The sequence below is a fragment of the Sciurus vulgaris genome, assembly GCF_902686455.1.
Source record: "Sciurus vulgaris genome assembly, chromosome: 18".
Lineage (NCBI taxonomy): Eukaryota > Metazoa > Chordata > Mammalia > Rodentia > Sciuridae > Sciurus > Sciurus vulgaris.
In genome coordinates, this window is record NC_136479.1 from 30,511,840 (window position 1) to 30,526,560 (window position 14,721).

At 39.0% G+C, this 14,721-nt stretch overlaps 1 protein-coding gene across 1 annotated transcript in view; it reads left to right on the forward strand.

The window, feature by feature from the left end:
• Window positions 1-14,721, forward strand: part of PMS2 (PMS1 homolog 2, mismatch repair system component) — a 29,993-nt gene that overhangs the window by 5,863 nt on the left and 9,409 nt on the right. The window contains exons 6-11 of the mRNA XM_079121225.1: window positions 1,084-1,251; window positions 1,694-1,791; window positions 2,777-2,876; window positions 4,155-4,239; window positions 7,648-7,803; window positions 13,789-14,653. Coding sequence (XP_078977351.1) covers window positions 1,084-1,251; window positions 1,694-1,791; window positions 2,777-2,876; window positions 4,155-4,239; window positions 7,648-7,803; window positions 13,789-14,653 — 1,472 coding nt within the window. The remainder of the gene's footprint in view (window positions 1-1,083; window positions 1,252-1,693; window positions 1,792-2,776; window positions 2,877-4,154; window positions 4,240-7,647; window positions 7,804-13,788; window positions 14,654-14,721) is intronic.

Genomic DNA, 14,721 nt, shown 5'->3' on the forward strand with positions numbered 1-14,721 from the left:
TACAGAATTGTAGGTGGTAAGTTGTCGAGATTGTCTCTGTCTATCCTCAGTTTGATTTATAGTCTGAGACTATAAATGTACATGTGTGTGTGAAGCCTTTATACATGTATTTAGATATTTTTAAAACATTTGTATTGTATGTAAACTGTTGTGTGCCTGATTTTTTCACTTAGCGTGTTGTTATTTTTTGGTCAACACAGTAGCTTCTTCTGTCATTAATGTAGGTATACCATAATTTTTTTTTTTTGATGGGGTGTACCAGGGATTGAACCCAGGGGTGCTTAATCACTGAGCCTCATACCCAGCCCTTTTTTAAATATTTTAGAGACAGGGTCTTGCTGGGTTGCTTAGGGCCTCACTAAAGTACTAAAGCTGGCTTTGAACTTGAGATCCTCCTGCCTCAGCCTCCTGAGCTGCTGGGATTACAGGTACGAACCACTGTGCCTGGCCAGAGCTACCATAATTTAATTACCTCCTTACTGACAGTTTTTAGATTGTTTGTGGTTTTGTGTGGCCATTGAGTGTTTCAGTGAATATTTTTGTAATTTATCTTTGTATGCTCGTGCTAGTCTTTCTACAAGCATAACATTTTTAAATTTTTAATTTTTTTTGGTGGTACTGGGCATTGACCCAAAAGCTGCTCCACCATTGATCTTTATCCTCAGACCTTTTTAAAATTATTTTTGAGACAGTGTCTCTCTAAGTTGTCAGCCCGGGCTAAAACTTGCAGTCCTTCTGTCTTGGCCTCCTGAATCTCTGGGATTACGGGTGTGTGCCCCCACTCCTGGCTAAGGATAAGTTTAAACAACAATAACAACAACAAAACAGGATAAATTTCTAGGGGAGGGATTACAAGGTCAAAGGGAATGTGCGGCTGTAAGTAAGGACAGTGTGGAGGAGCCAAAGCCTGAGTGGCCTTTTATAGGCTACAGCGTGATACCTCTTTACAGTTTGTTCTGTCAGTAATGTTCCCTTTGTTTTTGAAGTGGTATGAGAACCTTGAATTGGATGTGGTAACTTGGGCCTTGTTATTCCTGTGAGATAATTGTAATGTTTAGTCTTGTCTTTGTGTTTTTCACATAGGAGTATGCCAAAATGATCCAGGTCTTACACGCATACTGCATCATTTCATCAGGTGTCCGTATAAGTTGCACCAATCAGGTTGGACAAGGAAAGCGGCAGCCTGTGGTATGCACAAGTGGAAGCTCCAGCATGAAGGAAAATATCGGCTCTGTGTTTGGGCAGAAGCAGGTAATGGTGGCCAGTTACTTAAGAACATGTTATTGCTATATAGAGAGACTATGACAGGGTTGTCATCCTTTAATAGAGTAGAGAATAAAATCCAAGAACTGAGTTTTTAAGGTACATATCATAAAAAATGTTTTGAGAACTGAACGTTTTTGTTATTCTTACAGAAACGAAGTACTACATCCTTTGAGTCTCTCTGAAAAAGCTTAGAGTATAATGGCCAGTGTGTTGATTACGAGTTAATAGAAGCTCAAGTGTTTCATCTTTGTATTAAAAATAGTCAGGTTTTTAATAGCACTGCAAAACAGTTATCAAGATTCCTTGAATTTCTCTGTGCTCTTAATGTGAATAGTTTCACTGTGAAAGAAAACACATTTTATCTTCTCTGAAGTTTGGACCATTCTGTCTTTATTAGGAAATAACTGTTACTCTTGGTTTGTTTCAGTTGCAAGGCCTCATTCCTTTTGTTCAGCTGCCCCCTAGCGACTCTGTCTGTGAAGAGTATGGCCTGAGCTGTTCCGATGCTCTGCATAATCTGTTTTAGTAAGTAGATTTGTCACCAGGAAAACTGCAACCACTATTTTTTCCTGAGGGTGTTTTTTTTGTTTGTTTCTTTTTCCTTTTTCAAATAGTGATTTTAAGACGTGTAGTGCTTTTCTCAATCCCACTGCTGAGAAAGGGGATTTATATAAAAGAGTTACTTGATCCAAACAGTATTCTGGGTAAACGGCACATTTCAGGGGGGGTCCTATTGAATTAAGTCTTTGTTAAGACTCTTTAGTTAGAATAATATTTAAATTATTTTATGTGCATTGTTTGACTTTTTGGGAATCTGTTCCTTAATTATTTTATAAAGCATCCTTATTTTGAGTCTGTGAAAAATAGACATTTCTATAAGCAGGATTGGCCCTGGCAGGTCCATATTGCTTATTCTTCCTCCACTTGCTTTTGGTTTGTGCCTAAAAGTGCAAAAAAAATGGAAATTCATTTCTTTATGTTAAGGTGTTGTTCTTACGGAAATGCAGACATCCTGGGTGGATTTCATGTAGAATAAGCACTTTACCAACAACACCTTAGTAGAGATAAGTTTGCTGACAGAGAACAGATTTTAAAAGGAGAGAGGATGTGGGTAGAGATCCTGAATACAAGTGGGGAGACTCCATTGACAAGCTGGTGGGGACAAAGGTGCAAAGGTCTTGAGAATGTGTTTGGAGTGAGGTCCACTCCTGACATGGAAGCCCAGGCTTTAATAGGGAAGGTGAGAGGAGAGCTGAGGAGGTCAGCAGTGCGCTCACTGCATTACCTGGGATGGGTTTTAGCTGTGAAGCTTTAGGGCATTTCAGAGTGTCTGGGCTCTTTTTGTGATCCATCTGGGTAAAGCAGAGATGCACTGGAATAGAAATAGGAATACTCATCAGCAGGTCACCAGGTTTTCTGTTGTTACTTGATTTTAACAGCATGCCTTGTGCTAAGTGTTCTAATGCTTAGCTTAGCTCCAGAACCTATTCTTACACGTTACCCTTGATAGTATCTCAGGCTTCATCTCAGGGTGTGCGCATGGTATTGGCAGGAGCTCAACAGACAGACAATTTTTCTTCATCAATCAGCGGCCCTGTGACCCAGCAAAGGTATTTACAAAATTTTTGTATTAATTTATTCTTGTGCCTCTGAGGTTTTATTTTATTATTTCATGATGTAAGTAATTTATGTGGAACTTGAGACCAACTCAGAAACATGACTTTAAAATTATTTCAAGCATTTAAGAAAGTCAATATGCAGTTGTTTCAATTGTGTATGTGCATATGTATGTCTATACATACAAGCTTAAGTAGACAAGCACATATTAATTACCAGTATGTTTGTTAGCACTGTTTGAAGAAAATAAACATTTCAGAACGTTTTCTGTCATCTAGACTTTAGCATAGACCAACCACATGCATACATTTCTGTGTTTTCTCTTCCTTCTGTCCATTTTCCAGGAAAATAAGGGCCCAGATTTCCTCTGCCTCACATTTTTTAAAAATATTTTTTTAGTTGTCAATGAATCTTTTATTTTATTTATTTATATGTGGTGCTAAGGATTGAACCCAGGGCCTCACACATACCAAGCAAGCGCTGTACCACTGAGCCACAACTCCAGCCCTGTAACCAATCATCTTGATTTGGTTACATAGGTTTTTAATGGTACAGTTTTGACTTTTGTATCTTCAGCAACAGTACCTTTGTAATATTTTCTATTTTCTAGTGACACTTCAAAATTTGCTTGTACCTACCACATGTGGTTCACCCTCTACCTGTTTTTAATTAGCACAGTTTCCATGCTTTATCTCTAATGCCATTAGGTAATCTCATCATAATGTCCTGTAAATATGTGTCTTCAGTACATTTGAATGTGCTTTTGAACATTTAAACTACACTTGAGTTTTATTAAAATTTCTTGAAGTGTATCTTCAGATTGGAAAAGGATTCAATTTCAGGATCCTAAAAAATACCTCTTTGAGGAACTTGACACTTTTTGAGTGATGGATATATTTATGATTTTGATTGTGGAATAATTCCACAGGTGTGCACATGCATGCACACACACAGGCAGGTTAAGACTTACCTAATAGGTAGACAGTTGTGTGTCCTTGTAGTCCCAGCTAATTCAGGAAGCTGAGGTAGTAAGATCACTTGAGCCCAGAAGGTCAAGGCCACCTTGGGCAATATAACAATTACCTGTCTCAAAAAAAAGAAGAGACTTATCAAACTTTATACTTTAAATATGTGCAGGTTTTTGCATACCAATAATACCTTAATAAAGTTGTATTCTTTTAATAAAACCTAAATAAAAATATACCCCTTTGGTGTTAACAACAGTGGGGGAAGGGAGCAATTATTATTTTCACACCTTTGTTTTTATACAGGTCTCCAGGCTTGTGAATGAGGTCTACCATGTATATAATCGGCATCAATATCCATTTGTTGTTCTCAACATTTCTGTTGATTCAGGTACGTTCCACTGAGATGTCAATAAAATGGGAGACTTATTCCTAAAAAAATAAGATGAAGTTATAAAGCTCTGACTTGACTGGAAAGAGGACAATTTATGGTGATAAAATTTTGAGTTTTATAGACCTTGCTTGCTTGCTAATTGAAACAATATCAAATGTGTTATTAGGAAAATGTGACTTTTTAATATCAACAAAGGGAAAAAGTATAACTAATGTTAGCATGTTCTCCCAAATTTTGAAAATAATTAATTTCATCATCTAGGTATTTTTCTTTGATTGTTAAAATTCTGGTTTATTGTCATCTGGTTTTTCTATACACTTAAAAATTATATGTGTGCTTACCTTGAAGTACATACACACACATGCACATATACTCATCCTTTGGGTGAGCAAATAATTTTGTGTCCTACTCTTTATCCTATCCCTAGGGATTGAACCCAGGGCCTTACATGTACTAGACAAGTGCTATACTACTGCACTGTATCCCCAGCTCTTTTTTAAAAAAATTTGAGACAGTGTCTTGCTGAATTGCCCAGGCTGGCCTCAAACTTGGGATCTTGCTATCTCAGCTCTTCCCAAGTAGTTGGGACCATAGGCATATGCCACCATGACTGATTGCTCTTTGTCTTTAGATGTGAAAAATGTTCTTTTCCATGTTATTAAAAATTACTAAGAAACATGATTTTAATAGCTGCATTATATTCCAATGCATGTTTATACTTGATTTTTAAATTTTTTAAAAAAAATTGTTATTATTTTGGTGCTGGGAATTAACTTCAGAAGCCCTCTACCACTGAACTATGTCCCCAGTCCCCCCCCCCTTTTTTTTTTTTGTATATTTTGAGACAGGTTCTCATTAAGTTGCCCAGAATGGTATTGAATTGTTACCCTCCTGTCTCGGCCTCCTGAGTCCCTTGAATTCCAGGCATGTGCCACTGTGCCCAGCAGTTCTTTTATTTTTTGATATATTAAGTTCTTTTCAATTTAAAGAAATTATAAATAACTATATTTTAAAATTATTATCTGTATCATCATTTCCATAAAATATATTTCTTGAAATGGAATTATTGGGCCAGTGAACATGATCATTTTAAGGCTTTTTGCTGTGTTGAATTCTTGGCATGTTGTATCAATTTATACATCTGTCAGCAATACTAGATAGATACCATAATTTTTAAATTAAACTCAGTAGGGGATAAAATATAGCTTGCATTTTTCTCTTAGACATTTTCTTTTCTTCTTTTTTTTGGGGGGCAGTGCTGGGGGTTGAACCTAGGGGTGCTGAGTCACTTATTCATATCCCCAGCCCTTTTTGTTTTTTATTTTGAGATAGTGTCTTCGTAAATTGCCCATGTTGGCCTTGAACTTGTGATCCTCCTGCCTCAGCCTCCGATGTCTTTGAGATTACATGGTGTACCACTGCTTCTGGTCTTCTACATTCTTATGTGTTTATTTTTCAGTTTACCCTTTCAAATCCTTATTTATTTTGTCTATTTGAAAAATTGTTGGGCTGAAGTTGTGGCTCAGTGGTAGAGTGCTCACCTAGCTGGTGTGAGGCACTCTATTCGATCCTCAGCACCACATAAAAATAAAATAAAGGTATTGTGTCCACTTACCACTAAAAATATATATTTAAAAAAAAAAGATCATGTTTTTCTTGTTTGAAAAAAACTACAATTTTTTATTATTTATTTGTTTATTTTGTGGTGATAGGGATTGAACCCAGATCCTTGTGCGTACTGGGCAAGTGTTTTATCACTGAGCTGCATTCACAGCTCTAAGTCACGAATATTAACCTGGATACCATAATTTTTTTAAACATTGTAACATTTTGTATAAGATTGTTGAAGGATGAGGGTAATTTAGTCAGAGTATCAAAGAGAACTAAATTTGAAATGAGACAGTTACTAAATCTAGCAGAATAAACAATTATAATAAAAGATTTAATCATAACACTATGTAGCTCACAGGAAACTGTATAATCATTAAATTAAAAACAGTAATATGCTTAATCAAAAATTGAAATGTAATTAAAAGAAGTATGGGTGTAAGTAGCTAAACTTCTTATAATAAGATACATACTGGTTAGGTTAGACTAAGTTATTCAATAGTAACAACTCCAAAATCAAATGGCATATCTAAGAGAAGTTTTTGTCTTACATCACTCTTCTTACTTGGGTCCTCAGATGTTCTGCCCCATATCATTCAGGGATTCAGTCAGAGGCTCTACCAACTTATAACTACACCATCTGAACATAGGCAGAGAGTGACAAAACAGTAGAGAAGCATGCGTGAGCTTTAACTTCTTTTACTGTCTCAACTTAGAAGTGTTGCTCTTCATTTCCTCTTAAAATTTCACTGGCCAGAAATAGTCACATGACCCTGTTTAACCAGCCAGAGTGGGCTAGGCAGTGCAGTCTTTATGTACTCTGAAGGGAAAGGAGAACAGAAATATTCACCAGGGTAAGTTTTTAAAACCATTTAAGATGGTTAAAAAGTGAAAGTAAATACCAGAACATGTTGAAAAGCTAAAGCAAAAGTGAATAAGGTTGAAATATTTCTGGGGAGGCAAGCAGGTAACCAGCATAGGCTGTGATGCAGGTCACAGAACAAGAGATTGAATGAGTTGAAAGCTTTCTAGCATTGTTTGACTTTTGAAACTGTCTGCATTATTGTTTTTATTAAATTATATATAATTAATTTTTAAAATTGCTTGAAAAATAAAGACTATGACAAACATATTCTCAGTAACCCCATGTAGGATCATCACTGAGGTCACTGTTAGATGGCTGGTCAGCTGTTTGCAGAAAACCTCTCTTGAGTGGTTGGTCAGGCTCCCTCCCTGGGTGTCTAACTGCTCCCGATTCCCAAGACTTGATGTGCTTGGAGAACGTAGGTGCTGTCTTATAGCTTCTTCCTCAGGTTGCGATTTTTTCTTGCTCATTTTGACCTTACACTGCTCAATACAAAAATAGTTCTTCAAGCAGCTTACCTTGATTTTTCTGATTCCACTGGCATCCTTGTGCCAGTGGAGAACGTAGGTGCTGTCTTATAGCTTCTTCCTCAGGTTGCGATTTTTTCTTGCTCATTTTGACCTTACACTGCTCAATACAAAGATTGTTCTTCAAGCAGCTTACCTTGATTTTTCTGATACCACTGGCATCCTTGTGCAGCTATTAGCAGGACTGGATACATGGCTCTGTCCTGGGGCCCCAGCCCTTGTGTTTCTTCCTGCCTATGCCCTGCCCAGGGCAGGTTGGAGCCTGAGCTCAAGTGATCTTTCCCTTGTTATCCCTATATTTTAGTAATACCTTTGGTAAGAATAAGTGAATGAATAGCATATGGCTAAATTATTATTGTTAAAGATGAATTTAAACATAATTAATGTACGTTATTTTTTTCTTAGAATGTGTTGATATCAATGTAACTCCAGATAAAAGGCAAATTTTACTACAAGAAGAAAAGCTATTGTTGGCAATTTTAAAGACCTCTTTGATAGGAATGTTTGACAGTGATGTAAACAAACTTAATGTCAATCAGCAGCCACTATTGGATATTGAAGGTAAGAAAAATGCAGTGATGTAACAATTTCTAAAACATCTAGCTATTGTGAGACTTGCTTTTTTCCCTGAGGTAACATTTTTTGATATGAAACAAAATTTCTTAGAGTGGATATATCACCCTAGAAACATGTAAACTGTAGGCTTAGGGTAATCTGTTAAAAAGAGACATAAGTGAGCACATTTAGCACTTATGAGTATTTAGTCATGTCTTTTTTTTTCTTAAATACTTTTTTAGTTGTAGATGGACATGGTATCTTTATTTATTTTTATGTGGTGCTGAGGATCGAACCCAGTGCCTCACACATACCAGGAAGCGTTCCATCATTGAGCTACAACCCCAGGCCCAGTGATGTCTTTTTTTTTTTTGGTACTGGGAATTGAACCCAGGAGTGCTTAACCACTGAGCCACATTCCAGCCCTTTATATAATATATATATATATTATTAAAGATAGGGTCTTCCTGAGTTACTGAGACTGGCTTAGAACTTGTGATCCTCCTACCTCAGCCTACTGAGCCACTGAGATCCAGTGATGTCTTTTTTTTTTTTTTTTTAATGTTGGTAGACCTTTATTTTATTCATTTGTTTATATGTGCTACTGAGGATTGAACCCAGTGCCTCACACGTGCCAGGCAAGTGCTTTACCACTGAACTCCAACCCCAGTCCCCAGTGATACCTTTCTTGGTCCATTAATGACCACTCCAGTTTTTCTGATCGTAAACAGATGACGTAAGATGTGTGATGAGCAGAAGTCTACCTTGATTGTAGATTCTTAATTCCCTTGTTATTTCTTTAACTATATATTTTTGAGTTAAGTTCTTAGCACTTACGCTGGAGATTATATTTAGCATAGCAATTGAATTCAGATTAATTCCAGTTTATTTTCAGTAGCATACAAGTTGATACTGGTGCCTGTCACCAGATTTGTCATTTTTGCTTTATGTAGTTGTCTTTTAAATCATATAATAGAGAAAAGGGATCCAAATAAAAAAATGTAAAAATACATTTATTCCTTCTTATATTTACCTTCTTTTATATTTACCTTTATTAGTGCTCTTAATTTCCTCATGTGGATTTGAGTTTCTGTCTAGTGTCCTTTTTTTAATAAAATTTTTTGTTTTAGATGGACACAATACCTTTATTTAATTTTTTTTTAAAGTGGTGCTAAGGATCAAACCCAGTGCCTCACATGTGCTAGGCATGCACTCTGCCATTGAGCTACAATCCCAGCCCCTCTAGTGTCCTTTTGTTTCATCCTGAAAGATTTCCTTTAGCATATTTTGTAGGGCAGGTCTACACTAATGAATTCTTTCAGCCTTAGTATCTCCTCCTTTTTCTTTTTTCTTTTTTTTTTTTCTTTTTTTTCTTTTTTTTTTTTTTGTAGGGAAGGGTACTAGGGATTGAACCCTGGGCTGTTTTATCACTGAGCTACATCCCCAACCATTTTCAATTTTTTATTTTGAGACAGGGTCTTACTATGTTGCTAAGGGTCTTGCTAAATTGCCAGGCTGACCTTGAACTTGTGTTCCTCCTACCTCAGCCTCCTGAGTTGCTGAGATGACAGGCATGTGCCACTAATCCTGGTGAACCATTATTTCATCAAATAATCTTTCTGCCTCTTTGTTTCTCTCTCTTCTGGGATACCTACTTCGTGTATGTTGGTGTGTTTGATGGTCTCCAGTGGGTCTCAGAGTCTTGGTTCATTTTTTTTTTTTTTTATACTTTCTGTTCTAACTAGATGATCTCAATTGACCCATCAGTATTGCTGATTCTTCTGCCTGATGAAATCTTCTATTGAGCTTTTCTAGGGAATTTTTCATTTCAGTTGTTATGCTTTCCAACTCCAGACTTCTTTTTAATAATTTCTATCAGGCCCACCTACATGCAGCCTGTCCACTGGAGACTCTGAGGCATATTTATGTGGTGCAGAGACACTGACGTTTTTCTTACAGTCCTTCCAGATTTCTCTGCTTTCCCTTCTACCCACACCTCTTCCTTCTACATCCCATCTGGAAATGATAATAAAGACATATACCACTTTGGAAAAAATAATAATAATTTCTATCAGGAGGGTGAGACAGGAGGTTCACAAGTTCAAAGCTAGCCTCAGCAATTTAGCGAGACTATAAGCAACTTAGTGAGACCCTTTCTTAAAATAAAAAAGAAAAAGGGCTGGGGATGTTGCTCAGTGGTAGAACACCACTGGGTTCAATCCCTAGTGCCAAAAAAGAATTTTTTTTCCATCTAACAATATTCTCATTTGGCAGGACATTATTTTTATAGTTTTATATATGTGTGCATGTGTACGCATCTGTGTGTGTTACTGGAATTTGAACCTGGGGTGCTCTGCCACTGAGCTCTACCTGTTTTAGTCAGCTTTTTCACTGCTGTGACTAAAGGATTCGACTAGCACAATTGTAGGGGAGAAAAAGTTTATTAGAAGGTTCATGGTTTCAGAGGTCTTAGTCCATAGAAGGCTGGCTCCATTCCTAGAGGCTTGAGGTGAGGCAGAACATCATGGCAGAAGAGTGTGGCATAGGGAAACAACTCACACGTTTATTAGGAAACAGAGGGAGTCTCTACTCGCCAGATACAAATATATACTCAAAGCCATGCCCTGATTCCCACTTCCTCCAGCCACTCCCTACCACTTCAGTTACCACTCTGTTAATCCCTGAGTTAATCAGGAGATTAGATCACTGATGGGGTTGACTCTTACAACCCAATCATTTCTCCCCTGAACCTCCTTGCATTGTCTCATGAGAGCTTCTGGGGGACACCTCACATCCAAACTGTAACATCCCCAAGCATTTTTTTATTTTCTATTTTTATTACTAAGTTGCCCAGGCTGGCCTGGAACTTGAAATCCTCCTACCTAAGTCACCCATGTCTCCGGGATTACTGGTGATATCTGACTTTCTTTAGTTCTTTACGTATGGTTTCCTTTGGTTATTTGAACACATTTAAAATAGCTGATTTAAAATCTTTGTCTAGGTAAGTCCCTATACAAGCTTTTGTAGGAATAGTTCGCTGTTGACCACCTTTTTTCCTTTACATGAGTTACACTTCCTTGTTTCTTTGTAGGTTTCTGTTTTTTTCCATGGAAAACTGAACAGTTTAAATAATAGAATATGGCGACTCAAAATCAGATTCTTTCCTTTTCCCAGCATTTGTTGTTGTTCCTGTTTGTTGTTTGTTTTTGACTTATCTGGAAAAAAATCTCTGTTAAAGCCTCTGTTTTTTGTCATGTATGGTCATTGAAGTCTCTGATTTTGGTTAGTTAATTATTAGACAGATTTTCTTAAATGCTTGAACCCATCAAGTATCCCAGTATTCTCTGAGAGGCCCCATGTGCTTATTGGGGCAGGCAGTTAATAGCTCTGCCTCAGCCTTCACTTCCTGCTTGCCTTAAGTATCAGGTCAGCCAGAGGTCTTGGATCTTCCCAGGTCTTTCCCAGGCATTCCAAGTGGCCTTGTAGATTCACAGGTTTATATTGGAGCTTTTTAAAGCCCCAGTGGACATCTCATTCCCAGGCTTTTCCTTTTGAACTTTTTTGGTTAATTTGTTGTTTTCCCAACTCTTAACCAGTCTCAGGCTATGATTTTAAGCAATTGCCTTGAATAGGTTTGACCATGACTCTCAAGGAAAGGCCTTTTTGTGCTGGGTGAACAGTCAGTACAGATACAGACATCCTTGCAAGTGGGGTGCTCCAGAAACTGCCAGACAGGTCAAGTAATCGTCCCTGTCTAGGATGTAAGGTTTCGACAGAGCTTCTGTTCTCCCCTGGTGGCTGCTAGGCTGCTGTAGTTTTATTGTGAGCTCAGGTGTTGAGTGCAGGACTGGGAAGGAGAAACTGCAGCTCTGCCAAGTCCAGTGGCCTCAGAGCTTGCTGTTCTTACGGAGATTTGACCATTTTTCTTGAATAAATACTCTCCAGTTGTAAATCTTACATTAATTTCCTGAGTTCTCAATCAGTTGTTTCTGATCGTTATTTTTGCCAGTTTTCTTATTCCTTTTAAGGAGGAGGGACTCTTTGGAGGCCCTCACTCTGCCATTTTCCCTGAGGTCATCCCATGCAGTTTTCACTTAGTGTCACATTGAAGTGAGAGTTGCCACAAAGATGGTCTGATCTCTGTCATGATGTGCTCAATCATTATTTTCTATCTGGCCACATGTTATCAGCCATTTGTCAAAGTAAAAAGTTTTCATTTTTATTCAAACAAACCATATATGTTGGGCAACCTGTGGGAGGTGCCAAAGTTGAGCCCCAGCTTCCTTCCTTGGCAGAGGGAGGAGCTGACCTTGCCTATGGTGGCCAGACTTATTTTATTTGGTTAAGTTCATAAGCCAATTTACCCCGATCCCTGTGTCTGGATGTGAAGGGATAGAGGTGGAAGCTCGTCATTGTGTCCTTGGTGGAGGAAAGGCCAGAGAACTGCTGCAAGACTGGAACTAGTCTTTAGTTGGAAACTACAGGGTGACAGATGCTCTTTGGATGCCCCCAGTGAGTGAAAAATGCTCTGCGATGAACCTCAGACTGGAAAAAGTTCTTAAGGAGGGTGCCGGGAGTGGTAAACCTTACCGCCTTCTCAGGTTTCTCCTAGGCATGCGGTGGCCATCTAGATCCCCGGGGTTAAGGGGAGCAGGATGGAGAGTAGAAAGAGAGACTGCTCTCTGCCCTCACACTTCCCAACACCTTGAGGGCAGGAAGAGGTTGATTTGGAAAATGGTGGGGTGGGCTTTTGTAGAGTGCCATGGAGGACAGTTGGGAGAATCTGAGGATATGGTGGGGGGCCTAGGCTCCTGGTGGTTGGGTGGGCTGCAGGGTTGTGGGAGAGGAGCACCGAAAGCCGGCATTGGTATGGTGGGGCTCTGACTTGTGTCTGGAAAGCTTGTGCCTTTCCTGGCTATTGTCTGCGTGGGAGAGTGGGACATCATCTCTGCTCGTGGAATACTGAGGGGGATTATTGGCAGCACATGCCTCTATGGAAGGGCTAACTGGTGTCTCTGAGCCCTTTTCAGACCTAGCTAGAGAGGCTGCCTCATAATAGACGATTTAGAACCACTGTATCAGACGCATGGTTACATCAGTGCCTGTCTTTTAGCCATTTTGTTGAAGTGGAGCAGTGACACAGAAACAGACATCATTTGAATGGCTTGTGAGTGTCTTAGCCCTGAGATCAAGAAATAGCTCCCACAGAACCCCCCTTCTGTGCCTTTTTCTATACTAATCACTAGTGGTAAACACTTTTCTGACTTTTTAAAACATATACTTTTTTTTTGTCGTTGTTGTAGGTGGATACAAGACCTTTATTTTTATGTGGTGTGGAGGATCGAACCCAGGGCCTCGTGCATGCTAGGCGAGCATGCTACCACCAAGCCATGACCCCAGCCCCACTTTTCTGACTTCTAACAGCATTAGTTTAATTTGCTTTTAATTTGCAATCATTTAATTTGTGTTTTTTATGATTTATTTATAAGAATCAGCCAAGTCATGTGGGGCATCCATTTGTTCATTCTGGTGGCTGTACACTGTATTCACATATCACAGTTTTTTGTTGGTGTTAGGGTTGTTTGCAGTCTGGGGCTGCAGAGAAAACTGCCATGACCATCCTTACACGTCTTCCTGGTGACCATAAGTAGGCGTTTGTGGTGGGAGGTGCGAGCTGGGTCACAGGTATATGCACTTCGGGCAGACTTCCCAGCTGTTATTGGAGCAGCTCTGCCAGTCTAAATTGCCACCAGCAGTATTTAAGACTTCCTTGTAAACCTCATTCTTGTGAACATTTGGTTACTTTTAAATTTCACCCATCTGGTGCTGAGCAGCATCATATTGTTTTAATTTGTGCCCCTTATGATTAACTGTTTATATATGTTTAATTAGCTGTCCTCCTTTTTTATGAAATGCCTGTTTATGTTAAAACATTCTTTTGTCTCACTTCAGCACAGTCCCTGATACTTTTCTTTGTTCCCATCTGCCTAGGTAACTTAATAAAGATGCGTGTGGCAGAAATGGAAAAACCTGTGCCAGAAAAGCAGGAGAGTTCCCCTTCCCTAAGGACTCGAGCAGAAACGAGGCTAGAGTCCATTTCCAGGCTCAGAGAGGCCTTTTCTCTTCATCACACCGCAGAGACCAAGTCTCAGGGCCTAGAGACTCCTGAACCCAGGTGGAACTCTCCAAGACAAAAAAGGGGTGTACTCTCTTTCAGTGCCTCAGATCCTGTCTCTGGCAGAGGGTTTCAGGGCCCTCAGGAAGAGGTGGTAAATCCTAGGAAGGACTGTGCGGACAGAGTAGAAATGGAGAAGGACTCGGGGTGTAGTAGCACTTCAGCTGGCTCAGAGGGAGGGCTCAGCACCCCAGAAGCCAGCAGTCATTGTAGCAGTGACCATGCAGTGAGCTCTCCAGAAGACAGATTTTCACAGGAAGATGTGGACTCTTGTGAGAAACTGCCTGAAATGGAACATATGGAACATCACCTTTCAGACATAAAATGCTGTTTAAACCAAGAAGGTGTTGGATATAAATTAAGAGTTGTTTCTCCACCAGCTGATACTACATCCTCAAACACCAAGCGTTTTAAAAAAGAAGAAATTTCTTCAAATGCTGACACTCCTCAAAATTTGGTTAATACTCAGAACATGTCAGTGTCTCAGGTTGATGTAGCTGTTAAAATTAGTAAGAAAATAGTGCCACTTGACTTTTCCATGAGGTCTTTAGCTAAACGAGTAAAGCAGTTACATCACCAAGAACAGCAAAGTCAAAGGGGGCAGAATTACAGGAAATTTAGGGCAAAGATTTGCCCTGGAGAAAATCAAGCAGCAGAAGATGAATTGAGAAAAGAGATCAGGTAAAGTTTGCTCTTAATGGTGTTTTGGTCAGGCTTGTGGCTGGTAGTTTTGAGTGAACCAGAGGTTG